The sequence below is a fragment of the Protopterus annectens genome, chromosome 5.part0 (genome assembly GCF_019279795.1).
Source record: "Protopterus annectens isolate FY-2018-M chromosome 5.part0, PAN1.0, whole genome shotgun sequence".
NCBI classification, from domain to species: Eukaryota; Metazoa; Chordata; order Ceratodontiformes; family Protopteridae; genus Protopterus; species Protopterus annectens.
The window spans coordinates 1358887513-1358904743 of record NC_056735.1 but is presented as its reverse complement, the minus strand read 5'-3'; the positions used below and the strand labels follow the sequence as shown (position 1 = coordinate 1358904743).

The 17231-nt window shown below is 39.5% G+C and overlaps 1 protein-coding gene across 9 annotated transcripts in view; it reads left to right on the top strand.

The window, feature by feature from the left end:
• Window positions 1–17231, top strand: part of DLG2 (discs large MAGUK scaffold protein 2) — a 4792098-nt gene that overhangs the window by 2446073 nt on the left and 2328794 nt on the right. For all 9 annotated transcript variants that reach the window (XM_044071159.1, XM_044071154.1, XM_044071155.1 and 6 more), the window contains one exon: window positions 11252–11269. In XM_044071159.1, the coding sequence (XP_043927094.1) occupies window positions 11252–11269 (18 nt within the window). The remainder of the gene's footprint in view (window positions 1–11251; window positions 11270–17231) is intronic.

The window sequence follows — 17231 nt, the reverse complement described above, 5'->3', positions numbered from 1 at the left end:
GACTGTGACTACATTTCTATGTAGGATGGGGGCACACCTGACTATTTCTACATTTCTATACAGGATTGGGGGACACACCTGACTGTGATTACATTTTTACTTAGGATGGGGGGGCACACCTGACTATTTCTACATTTCTACACAGGATTGAGGGGGCACACCTGACTGTGCCTACATTTCTATGTAGGATGGGGGGCACACCTGACTATTTTTACATTTCTACATAGGTTTGAGGGCACACCTGACTGTCACTACATTTCTATGTAGGATGAGGAGGCACACCTGACTATTTCTACATTTCTACACAGGATTGGGGGGGTACACCTGACTGTGACTACATTTCTATGTAGGATGGGGACACACCTGACTATTTCTACATTTCTACACAGGACTGGGGGGCAGACCTAACTGTGACTACATTTCTACGTAGTATGGGGGCACACCTAACTATTTCTACATTTCTACACAGGATTGGGGGACTCACCTGACTGTGACTACATTTCTATGTAGGATGGAGACACACCTGACTATTTCTACATTTCTACACAGGACTGGGGGGCAGACCTAACTGTGACTACATTTCTACGTAGTATGGGGGCACACCTAACTATTTCTACATTTCTACACAGGATTGGGGGACTCACCTGACTGTGACTGCATTGCTAAGTAAGATGGGGGGCAAACCTGACACTTGTACACATTTGCTAGGACTGTACTGGTATGTCACGTACTACATTTCATTCTGTAGTCTTACCTATCATGCTGACTAGAGGCATACCAGTGTACTACAGATCTTAGCTTTTAATTACCTACATATTAGTTTCTGACTTTCTACCCTTGAGAACTGACAGTCCACTGCCTGACCTGCTGTCATCTGTCTGTGTAGGCCTGGGGGGGGGCAGTTACCCATAGGCCTCATTCAGAGGCCATAGCACAACCTTTCTTTGTGTTTATCTACACCTGTCCTGCTGGCTGTGACTTGTGTTGTGTACATGAAGCCCCCCCCCCCCAACTGGCATGTGTGAGTCACTTACCTTGTGGGTGTCCCAGTATTGAGGGTGGTGCTGCAGGGCTGCCTATGTCAGATGCACATAGTACACTTCCTACACATGGTTAAGCACAGGTAGTGTAATGTTTGGCATCCCTTTTACTGTATGTGAGAGTCAGAGAGAGGTGTTATTCCCTGGGTCCCTCCGGTGTCAGTGTATGTGCTATGCGTTGCCTCTTTGCCAAGGCCAGGGTATACTGGGCACACCTCCTTCTGCCTACTGGGGCAGTTTCAGGTTGTTCCTCCTCCGAGTCATTCTGTGCCTTGGCAATGGTGGGGGGCTGTGTGGCTCTACCCCATGCTGTTCCTGCTGCAGCTGTTTCTGCAAGATCATACTGTGTAGCATGACACTTACAAGGACAATTTGGGTACATGTAGCTGGTGAGTACTGCAAGGCTCCACTGGATGTGTCCAGGCACCGGAACCATGACTTGAGCATCCCAAACCCATGCTCTACTATAATTCTGGTCTATGCGTGTGCCAGTGGTGGCTGGTGACTTCAAATCAAAGGGGGGCTGCAGGAGACAGCTGAATGGGTGGGGTCACTGGGAAGGGGTGTGGCCAACTAGAAAGGGGATGGGCTATGCTCAAAGCCACAAAAATGAACTAAATACACTCCCCTGGGTGCCAAACTGTCATTATGAGAGTCCAATCAAGACAAAATGAAGTGTAGAAAAATAAAAATATTTCAATGCATTGGCTGCATGACAGCTTACTTAATATCTAGATGGAAACAAAAAGGTTGTGAGGCATGAAAAAATAAATTGCTTTTTAAATACATTAATGGAATGCCAGTCAAAATCAAGTATAAGCAAAACAAGCAGCACTCAACTCAAACCACTTCTTGCACTGCAGATCTAATTATGATTTATATTCAGCTTTATTAAAGTACCAAGTAACATGCTGAAAGTAGAAATCTCTGATGCCCCCACTTGTAAAAATGTTTCTTATCCAAAAAAAAGACCTGCTGCCTGACAACTATCTACTTGTTTCATGGGGAAAATATGATCAAAGTAAAAAATGAAAAGCAAACAAGAAATAAGCTCAAGATACATTGCTTAAAAGGATTACTGTACAGGTTATGGACCACACGACTGGCATTCTGTTTAGTGTATAGGTAAAGCCTGCAGAGATGACTAGAAGTCTCCAAGTGTAATGAGCTTCTTAAAATAATGTAATCCTGTCCTTTATTACAAATACTGTCATATGCATTTCAATACCCAAGGCTTATGCATTATCTAGTTAAGTATTCTCTACATGGCAACAACAGAAAGGCTTTCAATGTTGGCAATTCTTTAACAGTATGCTTATTAAAGCTTACTTGCATCTTACGATCTCAGCCAAGCTTACCTGATGCTCATTAAAGTATTGCTACTTAAACACAGAGCAACAGGCACATTGAGTAATAAGCATAAATCAACAGTACAAAAAATATGACAGAAACCAGACCATTCTGCAAAAATCAAGGACAGATGAAAAGCCACTCTAGCACTTGTGTCTACCTTGGATGGGGGGGTACTCTGCACATTCACACTGCATAACTACTCCTTGCCTTGCTTCGATGCATCCAGTCACTACATGGGGGAGTGGGGTGCAACAAGTATGTCACAATTTGAAATGTCTCTGGCTGACTGTGATGGCCCTGACACATTTGTCATACCTATCAACCTCAGAGCAAGAAATCTGGACAAAGCCATACAAAGAAGTGGGACAAAGGCCCAAAAATAAGGGCAATTTTTAAATATTGCTCTTATAAACTTAGAAAGATAATAGAATAGGTCTTGCATTAGTATGAATTTTCTGAGTGATATGAAATCTGAAACTCAAATGTCTGTCATTATTTTCTAACTTTAGTCTTTAATGATTTGTCATTAATTTGCCAAAAAAAACCCACAATTTTATGAAAAATGGACCAAAAACGTGATGTAAAAATATAAAATAGCCACACAATACAGCTGGGAACCTGTCAAAGAAGGGACATTTTAATATTAGTACTGCTAAGTTCAGCAGCTGACAAAATAAAATAATCTACATACATTTCTGAAATAAAAGTAATCTATAACTCTGATTATTACAGTTATTTCTTAATTGTAAACCCTCCATGTTTTTTTCCAAAATTGCTATTTTGCTGAGGGATTATTAGGGGGGAAGAGCAACATTTTGAGCCAAAATCAGGGACAGTTGAGAGGTTTGGCTATGCCTAATTCTATAAAGCAATTTATTTGCATGTACCTCTCAACCTGTTAATGCAATAAATCTGGACAAGGCCAAATATATTGGGGGAACATATAAACAATAGTAAAAATTGCTCTTCTATAAACTGATACAGTTGATAGCACAACAGGTCTTACTTTAGCATGCATTTTTCTGAAGGTTATGAAGTCTGAAACTCACTGTGTCATTATTATGTGACTTAATTCCTAAATGATTTGCCAGAAAACCACAAATTTTATGAGAAACAAACCTAAAATAAGAAGCAGAAATCTATTCATTCTTTGAAAATCTGGACAGTTGGGAGGTATAGTTCCGCTGGGGCTGTCTTTAAGTTTGCCACCCTTCCCCCTCACAAAATCATGGTCAAATGGAGCCTCTCCCTACAGCCATTCCATTGATCCATTACTTGGCTATTTCACTCTATTTACCATAAACACTAATGTGCATACTGATTTACTTCTATGATGATTTGGACTTCATTTGAAAGTTTTATTTTGCATTTTACAGCACAAACACTAAGACATCTGCTAAACAAACTTAGCATTAAACCTTCTCTGCCCTTGAAACTCACATTCATTGAAACAGCATTGAAACCCACATTCAAAGAAAATACATTTTACCAGTGGCAGATAAAGATTAATTCTGGGCTGTTTTCAAATCATAGGCCCCTTGCATATGAAACATACATGTGCTCTTTGATACACCTTCCTATTGTTTTGAACATTTTTCCGGTAAACTATGAAACAAAATGCATGCACCAATAATGACAAAACTGCCCATTTCAGAACATCTTTCCAGTAAATAATGAAACAAAATGCATGCACCCATAATGACAAAACTGCCCAGTTCAGAACATTTCCATCATAAAAGTCTACTCAAACTTCTACAGTCCATCATTATCAGTAAATTTGCACAATTCTACAGTCCACCATTATCAGTAAATATGCACAATTCTATAGACCACCATTATCAGTAAATAATCTCTGAAGAAGTAAAAAAAGTAATCTAAATAATTCCACATTAAATAAATCTGTAACTAATGAAGAGGTTGCAGGTAGCAAACACCTTTATATTTCATGGTTTCATCGAAAAATAAAGTGTCTGATGCCCCTGAGGAATAAATTGCCTATATTACATTAAAAATGATAAGCTAGTAATATTGCAATAGGAAATGGATGGCAAACTGATAACAGGCTCATAGTTAGTGTCTTAACTTTTTCAATACTGCAGCATTCACCCCTTGTGGGAGTAGAACCAACAACCTTCTGCATCAAAAGCAAGTACACAACCTGTTGTGCTATTAACAATGCAAGCTGACTTAGCATAAGCAGCACTAAACTTCTCTTCCCCTGCAGCTCTCAGCTCCTTGTAAAATCTACTCAATACTCAACTGCATCTCAACTTCGCAGCACAAGAAATCTGGAAAAATCCAAATTTATGGGGGGGGGGGGTCAAAAGCCCAAAAACCAGGGACACATTAAACATTGCTTGTATAATCTTGGAAAGTTGCTAGAATAAAATGCTGTGTTACCACCATACATTTTACTGCCGTGGTCCCTGTGCAAAAGGGTCAGAGCAACATACCACTATGCCAAATCACCTGCTTTGTGAAAGAAAAATGCTGTGTTACCACCATACATTTTACTGCCAAGGTCCCTGTGCAAAACAGTCAGAGCAACATACCCCTATGCCAAATCAGCTGCTTTGTGAAAGAGTGGAAGACTGAAACTTAAATGGCTATCATTTAATGAATTCAGTTCTCACCATAGCTGTCAACCTTTTAGCATAAAACACCTGGACAAACCCAGTAATGAGGGAATACAGCCCTCAAACATATTCAGTGAATTCAGTTCTTGCCACAGCTGTCAACCTTAGCACAAAAAACCTGGACAAAGCCAATAATGGGGTAATACAGTCCCAAAAATAAGGACAAATTTCAAATATTCATCTTATAAACTTAGAAAATTGCTAGAATAAAAGGTTGTGTTACTATGTATTTTCTGAAGAATATGAAGTCTGAAATTCAAATGCCTGTCAATTTCACGTCTGATGGAACAAAAACAGTTTTCAGCAGAGGCCCATGGAGAAATACTGCAGACACATGTCTTTGTAAAATGGCAGGACACCAGAGCAAATCCACACAAACACAGGGATGAGATGCAGACTCCACACAGAAGGTACCCGAGCCAAGAATCAAACCAGAAAACCTATAGCTGTGAGGCAACGATGCTACCACTGCACCATCAAATATGTAAGGAATTAAACATTCAGAAACCTGAAGTCTGAAATTCAAATGCCTGTCAATTTTATTTAACATTTGTTAATCAGGACAGTCTGACTTGGAACAAAAAAACAATTTTCAGCAGAGGCCCAGGAAGAAATAATGCAGACATGTCTTTGTAACATGGGGGGACACAAAAGCAAACCCACACAAACACAGGGAGAAGATGCAGACCTCACACAGAAGGCACCCCAGCAAAGAATTAAACCTGAGAACCTGCAGCTGTGAGGCAACAATGCTACCACTGCACCATCAAATATCAAGTATTGCAACATTTAGAAACCACAGATATTATGAGGAACAGATCAGATCAAATATGAGGCAAAAATCTGCAATTTTTTTACAAATGGTGGTGGGTAGGGAATTCAGGTCCTTAATACCTGTGTACAAGGTACAGGGTTCAAGCCTGAGGTATTCCCTACCACACCACCATGAGTTTGTTCTAGCCATCAGTATATAGCAACTGGGGCGCACACACACGCACACGCACATACACTCTTACCTGGAGCGATATGGATCCCGTGCCATTAAATAAATCCATAGCTGTCTGTGATCCGATAGCTCTTAGTGCACTACAAACCCTGCCCCATGCATTACATCCGTTGGAGCACATCCACCACGCAAGATGTTCTTCCCTGATGAGACTCCAGCCTGCCGACATTGCAGTCCTGGTCCAATCCATTTCCAGTGACAGTCTATGCAGTTACAACTGCATAGACTTCTGGGATCTCTGCTCTTCCATGTTTCCCAGTCCAGACTGCTGCTGAAACAGTCTGCGCATGCTCCAGACTGTCTCAGCAGCAGTCCGGACTAAGGCGCGAAAGTCCGCAAATTTTAATTTTTTGTTTTATCTTTTATTTTCTTTAATTATCTTTTATTTTCTTTAATTTTACAGCTGGGGGGGATACAGTCTGCCAGTCCAATAGCATGGGCCGCCCCTGGCATGTGCCTCATTATGGAGTTCTTGTTTGGGTGCGGGTACATTTCTGATGGGTGTCATCAGCCATGGCTCCAGTGCGTATCCAGCATTGCCCACTAAGTGACCGTCAGGGATATCCCCATTGGCAAATTTCTGGTACAGCTACATCAGATGCCAGATGTGGGAATCATGATAGCCTCCAGGGCAGCCAGCACACAAATTCATTATTATGCCCTGGGCATCGCACATGACCTGGCAGTTGATGGAGGTGAAGCCCTTGCGGTTGATGTAGACCCTATCTGCTCACTGGGTGGTGCATTGATGCATATGTGCGTGCAGTCTATAGCACCCACTACCTCAGGGTATTCTGCTATTTGGTGAAACAGTTGTATATTGCTGGCCAACCCCTCACGGATGTTGGGGAAATATACGTGCTCACTGACATGTGCTGACATGGCATCCAGGAACTGGTGGAGTACCATGGATGCTGATGCCTGTAAAATCCCCATCATATCCCCACTTGGCTTTTAGAAGGTACCTGTAGCTAGTATTCATAGGTCTACACATACCTTGGTATCAACTGGGATGGGTTCCCCTCTGTTAGTTCTGTGTGTGAGGCATGGCTGGCACAGCTCAACATTTTGCTGTAGGAGGTGCCTGTCCACCCTATAGCGCTTCACTATCTCCAGCTCATGTAGCTCCTGGTAGGTTATCGTGGGTCTGTATACTCTTTTCCATCTCCTCACTGTGGGTTGGTTGACAGCATTCACATCCTCACCACCCTCAGCCTCTTCCACAGGTTGTCGTATGATAACTATTGCAGCCCCTATCATTTTGCTGTTGTGAGTGTTAAAAGTTCCCTGCTTGTTTACACTGGTGGTGTAGAGTGTGGGAAGAAACAGAGGGAAGGTGTTTGCATAGTTTATAGTAGAGTTCTGGGCTGGGCTGGTCTGCTGACTGTGTAATTGGCTGATTCTGATACATTTCACCTGCCAGCTAAGCTAGTTCTCCTTGATTACCTTCCTACTGCTGTTTCCCTTCCCATTGCCTTCCTGTTTAAGCCCCGAGGCATGCCGCGCATACCCAGTGCTCAGATGTGCACAGTGCTGCTATTTCCTGGTTTCACTTCTTTTTTCTTCCTGTAAAACCCGGTGCATGGCATACACACCCACGTAGGCTTTGTAAAGAGTGCTAGGCAGGTTTAGACACACCCCCTAGTTTAGCTCTGATAAGCTAGGAGCAAACCCAAGCCACAGGGCTCCAATCCACTTACAGTATGCCTGACACCCCCCCCCCCCAAATGATGTCCACTAACTCCTAGGCTTGCACCAAGCTATTCCTACTCTTACACTGTTAGGACCTGGCTCACATGCTGGGGAAAACTGGGATTCACTATCCTTCCCCTCATTTCCATAGGATTGCCTGCTAATGCATAGTTACATGTCTCATACTAAGCCTCCCCCCTTAGCAATCACTCCTCACTGGCCATGTTGTCTTCTGCCTGCTTTTGACTTGCATGGCAGAATACTGATTTTAGTTAGGATGCTTAATTTAGGTTAATTTTGTTATTTTTCCCCCAATCCCGTTTGCGTGCCGCTGCCCTACTCTTAAACAGCCGAGATCGGCTAAAAAAAAACAATAAAAGTTGATTTTTGTATATCTTTTAATATTTGCAATGCTAATGGCCTTATACTTGGCCATTGGCATGCTTACTACATGATATGCAGCCTTTATTTTGAGCTGTCACAGCTCCGTTTTGGATTTTGCCGAAATGTACTCGGTTACTAACTGAGTACATTTCTGCAGATAGCACTAGTCCTGCACGGATGGTTGCAAGCTTTCTGAATTGCAAAATCACCTCATTTGCATAGATTTCTCCTGCAAATAGGGTGATTTGCATACAAGGGTTTCGTCCATGCAGGATTAGTGCAGGAGCGCTCATGGGCGCCCCTGCAGGCTGTTCCTGGATCGCACGGCAGACATATTGCCTGCTTGAGCTCCTGCACCGATCTTGCATGCCATGCAAGCTTTAGAGAATCTGGGGGAATGTCTTCTCTCATTTTTTTTAAAATATATTGCATAATATAGCTTCAAAACATCCAAGGCACACATTTAAATTTACATTTTGCAGTATTTTGTTCCGTGAAGTTTGGCACAATTTAAAACATATTTAAACACAAAGACATTTTAGTAGCATTATTGCAAGATGACTAAAAGTAAATTTTCTTGAAATAAGGATATGGTATATGATAATCGCAAGATAAACAGAATAAATGAGAAAATAAAATGAATTGCTAATCTGCATTGTAATCAGTTGTTAAAAAAGTATGTTTTGATTAGGTTGACACTGTTACTCATATAAAATTGCACGACTGGAAGATATCAATCGACTGATAATTATTTCAATACAGAAAGAAATTTGAATACTATCTCTGTAGTCAGGAGTGCAGTACTGAAGTGCTTAGTGCAGTCTTCTCAACGGTCCAGATTTTCGCTTCATATTTTTGGTACACTCATCATAAAAGCTGCTTTTTTTCTGATAAATCATTAAGGATTGAAGTCATTAAATAATGACATACACTTCATATCCTTAAGAAAATGTATATGAATGCAAAACCTGTGATACTAACACTTTTCCAAGTTTATAAGACCAATATTTCAAACTTGTCCCTAATGTTAGGCTTTGCCTCACCGTTATTTTTGGGTCTGTTCAGATTTCTTACATTTAGAGGTATAAGTTATAGTAAGCCCTTTTTTTTTTTTTTTATGATCATCAGCTTGGAATTGAGGGGCACATAACTTTTTTTTTACTTCTGATTAGTATTCAGTTCTTCCATCTGATGTTACATCCAGAAGTTGTGCATTATATGCAAAGATGTTCAAACAGAACAAAAGTTTGTTTTCCTTAAAGAACCAGCTGAGGTCATACCTAAGTAAGCTATAAGGAACTGAAGATAAATCTCCTGGCACTATTTTGAATAGTTCATTTTTCCAGTCCTATGCTTTGTCCATAGGGAATCTTTATACTGTTGCATCCTGTTTCAGGTGTCTTGATCAATGGCTACAAAATGCATCATTATTTTCAGCAGTATGTTAGGTGGTGCAACATTCTCCAGGAGTGAGAAGATATGCTGTTTAGAATTAAGCTACAGAATACACTTTCCTAACTTTGGTAAAGTATAACTTCATGACTACCATTGTCAACCAGATCTTTAATGCTTCTGTATTTTTATGTCTTGTCCATTTTATTCTTCCACATTTGGCAGCATAAAATGAGGAGGGTCAATTAATGTGTTGGTTGCATATTCCTTGCAGACCATCTTTATGAGCTGTCGCATTTTTTATTGAAGTACTTAAATTATCTACTTTGCTTTATCAAAATATTTGTTTAAGCCATACTTTATTTCTCACATTTATATCTGGAATCAACAGCAAAAACCAGTTACTCCAACACAGATCCCTATAATATATGATTGATAATGCCCATCAGGATAGATAGGTAACTTCCCAATGGTGTGTCTTGTTGGTAATCATTGTTTTACTCACTGACTTACACATGACTTGACATTTCACTAAATAAAACAGTGTAAGATTAAGAGAAATAGGTACACTATTAGCCCATCAAGTCCTGCTGTTACTCCTTCAAAGAATGCCACAAAATGTGAAACTAAAGATCTCTTCCTAACAATCCCATACTGTTCTATATCTAACAGAGAAGATAATATATGTCTTTCTTCTGTGCATTAAACATTAATTGACATATAAGAAAAGTTTTGATGAACTTCAGCATGAAATTTTATAGCAATTTACAACAGAATATATTAGAAAACTGAAATTAATATAATGAAATATAACGGGCCAAAGGAACACAGGCAACTTAACACTAGTTAAGAATAGCATGTTAAAATAAACAGACAACATAGTGGCACAATAGTTAACAATGTTGCATTGCAGTGCTTGTCTGTGCATTTTATTTCCTCCATGAAGTTATTTCTGTCCACAGTCTGCAAATCATCTCTGCATCACTGTAGATTTTATTAGCCACTCCTGTTTCCTCCCACATCTCAAAGGTGTGTTGTCGGTGAACTGACAAAACTCTAAACTGACCATAGCTGTACCTTTGGTATGTGTGTGAGCATGTGCGTGTGTGTGTGTGTGTGTGTGTGTGTGTGTGTGTGTGTGTGTGTGTGTGTGTGTGTGTGTGTGTGTGTGTGTGTGTGTGTGTGTGTGTGTGTGTGTGTGTGTGTGTGTGTGTGTGTGTGTGTGTGTGTGTCTACACCCTGTGATGGTATGGTGCCCCATTAGTTTCCCTGCCTTGCACTCAGTGAGTGCTAGAATAATTTCCATCTCATCCACAACCATGAGTTGAATTAAGCAGGTTATCCATAAATGATGGATTGAATGCTGTGATAAACTACAGGATTTAAATAACTGTTGGAAATGTACTATTAGGAAGATTATTCATTATGTTGAAGGAGTTGTCCATATGTTTTCAAGGGATGGAGAGTTGTGCTTTACTACTAGATAAAACATGATTATCGAAATGAACTTTGAATCTCACAAGACCCACAATGCTTTAATGCACCCATGTGAGGTACCATGATAGGCGGCATTACCGGACTATGTCATGACCAAGAATTATGAATGAACAATGATATCATTTTTACTGTTTTCTAGATGCTTTCCTGAGAACGCTGCTTTTGCTTGTCTTTGATTTTGATATTAAGATTGGTGTTTCTTTTGTCTTACAGTATTTATAGTAACTAATTTTTTTCTTTCTCTCCCATAGCATACATATGAAAATGAGGTACATTTTCCAATTACTCTTTTTATTGTATGTTTTTTTCGCTGAATAATTAAATGACTATATTGCTGCTGGGGGATGTTTTTAACACTGGGGTTGGTGTGTGTGTGGGAGGGAGCTGGACAGTTTGAAGTTGTGTTGTTTTAATATGTGCAACAAGCCTAAAAAGTGCTTTTTTTTGTTTGTTTGTTTAAGCTGGAGGTTTAAATATTTATATAAGTTGGCCATCAAAGTATCAGTCACTAAGAGATATATGTGAGTGAAGTTATAAGAATACACAACACTACGCTTGTGTATGTCAATTACATTTCAACAATAACTGAGAAACACCTTTCAGTGAAGCTCTTGCACAAAAAGCTCCACGAATGAATGCAAACTTACAACATGTTGGTGGATGGAGATCTGTGTTCTGGGAAGTTAGTCAAAAAACTGTTTTTGTACTTTACACAGTTGACCTTTCCTCCCTCCTTCCTAAGTTATTATTTAGTTGTTGTTTTTTTCCTAGATATCTGTTATTAGTACTGAGTTAATCATTGCCTATTCCTGTACAACTATACATCACTAAGTTAATGCAAAATAGTATTTTTCAACTACAGTCAACATATAGTTGTCAATATACATTCCCTCAGTTTGTACCACTTCATGTCCTGTCCTTCAGTATAACATTTTTCAGTAGAGTACATCCATGTCACCTGTCTTTCCTCTTTGACCCTGCAGAATGCATGTTCCCAGGTATTTCAGCCTATGCTTAAACACAAGCTGTGTCATTGCTTTATGATTCTGTTAACTATTTGTGATCCGTTTACTACTGTCTCTTGTTGAAAAGCATTCCAAACAAATTAAGGTTCTGCAGGTATGACATAACTGTTTTGTACAGTGGAAAATGATATGTGCATCATTTGGCTTCACACTAATTTTGCAATCTTTAAGCAGTGCTTTCTCCTGCACCACTGCGTTATTGTGATTACTACATCTACTTTTTATTGTACCAAGGTTGCATTCATCTGTCATACTGAAGTGTTCACCTTGTCAGTTACATGCATTAAACTGAAATGATTACCCTTTTACCCATCCTCTGAGCTGCTCTTATTAGACATGACTGCCAAACATACCTTAATGTCAACCACAATCAAATTTATCTTAATCATCAACTATAGCTTGAGACTCATCACAAATATGCTAGTTAGGACTTGGCATCCTTCTAGTTACCCACTATTCTCTAAATGGAACTTCCATAATCAGCATATATTACCTTATGTCAACCAGTTCTCCATCTACCTCACCTTTTTGTGTCATACCTTCATATTCTCTAAACTCTCCTTCAATTGTGTGCGAGTCATGGCTGCTTTCTTTAGTCAAGGGCGTGTCATTTGATGCTCTCCTTCAATTGTGTGCGAGTTATGGCTGCTTTCTTTAGTCAAGGGCATGTCATTTGATACTCTCCTTCAATGTTGTGCGAGTTATGGCTGCTTTCTTTAGTCAAGGGCGTGTCGTTTGATACTCTCCTTCAATTGTGTGCGAGTTATGGCTGCTTTCTTTAGTCAAGGGTGTGTCGTTTGATACTCTCCTTCAATTGTGTGCGAGTTATGGCTGCTTTCTTTAGTCAAGGGCGTGTCGTTTGATACTCTCCTTCAATGTTGTGCGAGTTATGGCTGCTTTCTTTAGTCAAGGGCGTGTCGTTTGATACTCTCCTTCAATGTTGTGCGAGTTATGGCTGCTTTCTTTAGTCAAGGGCGTGTCATTTGATACTCTCCTTCAATTGTGTGCGAGTTATGGCTGCTTTCTTTAGTCAAGGGTGTGTCGTTTGATACTCTCCTTCAATTGTGTGCGAGTTATGGCTGCTTTCTTTAGTCAAGGGCGTGTCGTTTGATACTCTCCTTCAATTGTGTGCGAGTTATGGCTGCTTTCTTTAGTCAAGGGCATGTTGTTTGATACTCTCCTTCAATTGTGTGCGAGTTATGGCTGCTTTCTTTAGTCAAGGGTGTGTCGTTTGATACTCTCCTTCAATTGTGTGCGAGTTATGGCTGCTTTCTTTAGTCAAGGGCGTGTCGTTTGATACTCTCCTTCAATTGTGTGCGAGTTATGGCTGCTTTCTTTAGTCAAGGGTGTGTCGTTTGATACTCTCCTTCAATGTTGTGCGAGTTATGGCTGCTTTCTTTAGTCAAGGGCGTGTCGTTTGATACTCTCCTTCAATTGTGTGCGAGTTATGGCTGCTTTCTTTAGTCAAGGGTGTGTCGTTTGATACTCTCCTTCAATTGTGTGCGAGTTATGGCTGCTTTCTTTAGTCAAGGGTGTGTCGTTTGATACTCTCCTTCAATTGTGTGCGAGTTATGGCTGCTTTCTTTAGTCAAGGGCGTGTCGTTTGATACTCTCCTTCAATTGTGTGCGAGTTATGGCTGCTTTCTTTAGTCAAGGGCGTGTCGTTTGATTCCTCCCACCCTCATTTGCCTACTCTTTGACTCTGAACAAGTCACTTAACCAGATAATGCTACCAGGTTCCCTAAAAAGGGATACTTGTGTACATTTGGTTTACCTAGTCAACAAATGGATAAAAACAAATAAAAATATCATTGCTACATTTAAATGCACCACATTTTTGCCTTCCTTATACTACATAAGTAGTGACCAGGTACCCAAGCTGAATTAAGCTGAACATGGAAGAGATCAGCTACTGAAATCCATGGCTTCACTCTTCTCTAAGTTCATCTTTTTTCAGAAAGGCTACCTTTATATCCTACTGATTTCCCTCAAATTTCCAGGGGATATATGGAAAATAACTGACTCATTTGCAGATAAACTCTTATGCTAGGAAACCATTTTAACCATGTAACTTGTTTCTAGAAAGAAACTGTAGAGTTTTCCCATTGTCCACTATTTTCTGACAGCTTTGAGATTTAAATGGACTAGAAAGTTAACTCCTTGAGCCTCTGTAGCCCTATTCACCTAGATATCCTATGGGTAACATGTTTACTTCTGTACTGGTAGTATTTCCGTATACAAACTGGACCTTGGTGCTCCATGTTCTCCCATACATTTTGATGTCCTGGGCAGTGTTGATTAGTAATAAGCAAGGCAAAAAAGAAAAAAAAAACATTTCGTGCTTCTGCCTTATGTCCAATTTCTTTTCAAAGAAAACTCGAAGCCTGTTACAATAAAATCTCCAAGTTTGACACGAATGCCTCATACAAGTCACATCACTGCTCATCAGTTAAGCAACTCAAGTGGCTTGAACTCCCTCACTTTCTTCTCTTTAATCAGCTTATCTTCACCCACAAAATACTCTATCAAGCAGAAAAAATGCCTGAGTTCAAAGATAACATTCGGCCATTTTCCTCCTCAAGACCCCCCTTCACTCCAGCAGCAAACTGCTTCTACACACCACCAAAGCTGACAATTCAGCAGGTGAATCATTTTTTCCAACTACATCTCCAAACACTGGAATAATCTAACTAACTCACTAGTAACTAACTCCTCAACACTTCAATTTAAAAAACGTCTAAAAACGCACCTTACTAACACCTGGCTCTGCACCTGCAACTCCCCTGGATAAACTATTTCTCCTTTTCACTCTGTTATCATTACTCTTACTCTACTAGCATGACCTACCACTAATGGTAGCTTCACTTCAACTGTACATAACCATTTGGATATATCCACTAAATGTAAACAACCAATTTTATGTAAATTACTGTTGCTCTACTTATTGTGTCTGAAATCACTATCTTGTATGTATTTGCTTCTCTCTTGCCTGTATTTGTTTCTCTATTTATGTATTTGTTACTCTTGGAGCTTTTCTCCCAGGGCCTCTGCTGAAAAAGGACCTATGTCCAGTTGAACTTTTGTGGTAAACAAATGTAAAATAAATAAATAAATGAATAAATAAATACATTGGGTTACTGGTTATCTGACCCCTCAGTGTGACAGCTATGAGTATTATTAGTTCCTGAGGGTTTACTGCTGAGAAGTACAGTACTATTGACATAATAATATGGATGCCAATGCCAACAATTATGGATAGTATAGACTGGGGCATTTCACTTTGTTTTATGCAGAATGCTTTATTTCCCACATACCAAGGTTTATAAGGTCATAGGTGTGTACTAGGCTAATGGCCAGAAGTGTCTTTTTAAGCCTATTGTAACCCTCATAAACAAACAGACCTCTACTGAATGCAGAACATATATCCAGAAATTATCTAACATTATTAGATTCAAAAGCAATTGAAATAACAGGGGGCTGGATAATTCTAAAATACAAATAGCTACAGTCATGCATGCACTACAAAAATGTAACCTTTCCACCATTTTTAAATGAGCATACCTAGCAAGGAGGACTAATGCCTTTGTTCTTTCAATTTTACATAGAACATATATTGTCAGTCCACTAACTGAATGTAATTATGGCTAAATATTCCTTATACAATTATTACTTTGGGGGGTTTGCAAGTCCTTTAACTTCAGTCTTACAGTAATTGTTTCCTCCTTGCCTTACCAAGAAATCAACCTCTACTGTTATTACCCATTTATTTGTATCCTGGGAGTTGTTAAAAATCCAGGTCATGCCATGGTCAGTGACTGTCAGTCAAGATGTTAACAGAAATGTATGAATTATACACAGCCATCTCAGTCTGGGCATTTACAATGTTCACTGTGTCCTCTATTGTCCTCTATCAGAAGACAGATCTGGGTAGAGTGTAATCTTTACTTCTTGAATCAGGACACCAGCATTCTTCCCAGTTAAAACATATTTCTTGTATCTCTTGCATTACTTTCTCAAAGTCTTTTGGGTTTCTAATACCATGACAAGACTTTGATGTTAGCCAAAAGTCCCCTGTCCCTTCTGCAAATTCACATGTTCTGGTACCATATCTGAATATGACTGTAAATTCCGTTTTATGAGACCCATTACTCATGGAACTATTGGAACTGCCTCAGTATCTTTCTTCCACATTGCTTTCATTTCTGCCTACAAATCTCTTCATGAGACACTGTAAGCGCTAAGTGTTGCAATTTCATTGGTCAGTGCTAGTTTTGTCTTTCTTATGGAGTACTATATCTTGTTTTTTGCATTTATGTTTTAGAATTTTTCATAACGGATGATCAAATGGGTGTACACTTCATCATTCTCTATAATGCTTTGTGGTTCATGTTTCTAACACTTTTCAGCAACTTCTATATTGTAGTGCTTGCATAATCACCAATGCAACAATCTTGCAACATTACTGTGCCTTTCAGTGTCCCCAGCAATAAGATGTGCAACTGTTTCCAGTTGTGTTTTTTTATAAAACCTACATTTGTCTGTTTTTCCCACATGTTCAATGGACTTTGTAAACCAATGTGTACCTAGTTCATTATCCTGTGCTGGCATTATTAACCATTCATCCTGTGATTTAAATCCCCCTCTTTTTTAACTATTCCTGCATCAAAGCATGAGTAACAGGAGATTGTTCCAGCAGATTTCTATACTTGCCATCATATTTATGTCTTTTCCACATTTCTCTCCTTTTCGTCTGATCCTTCTCTTTACATTCTGTAATTTGTTGTTTAACACATTCAGTTGCTGCCTGATTTGGTCTACTTCTGGTTTGATTTTCATTCCCATTTGCCACCCGAATGCTTCTACTAAACTAAGAAGAGGGTTCATCTTAGTCTTCCTCTCCTCAAGTTGTAAAACTTTCACTCTGTTTGGATCTGATGAGGTCAGCAAATGGATATGAAGTGCCATGATCACAAATCTACAATAGCAATCATTGTCAAGGAGGCGCATACCTCCTTCAGAGAGTATAATATATAATCTTGGTATACACTGATTTTTAAATATCAAGCATTTTTCTTTTTTTTCTGTCCAACTAGACAATACCTTTTAGGGCTAGTCAGTCACACCAAAACTGTAAATTAAAACAGGATAAACAAATTGGTTTATAACTTGGACTTTATTCCTAGATGTCGACTGTTTTCAATATTAC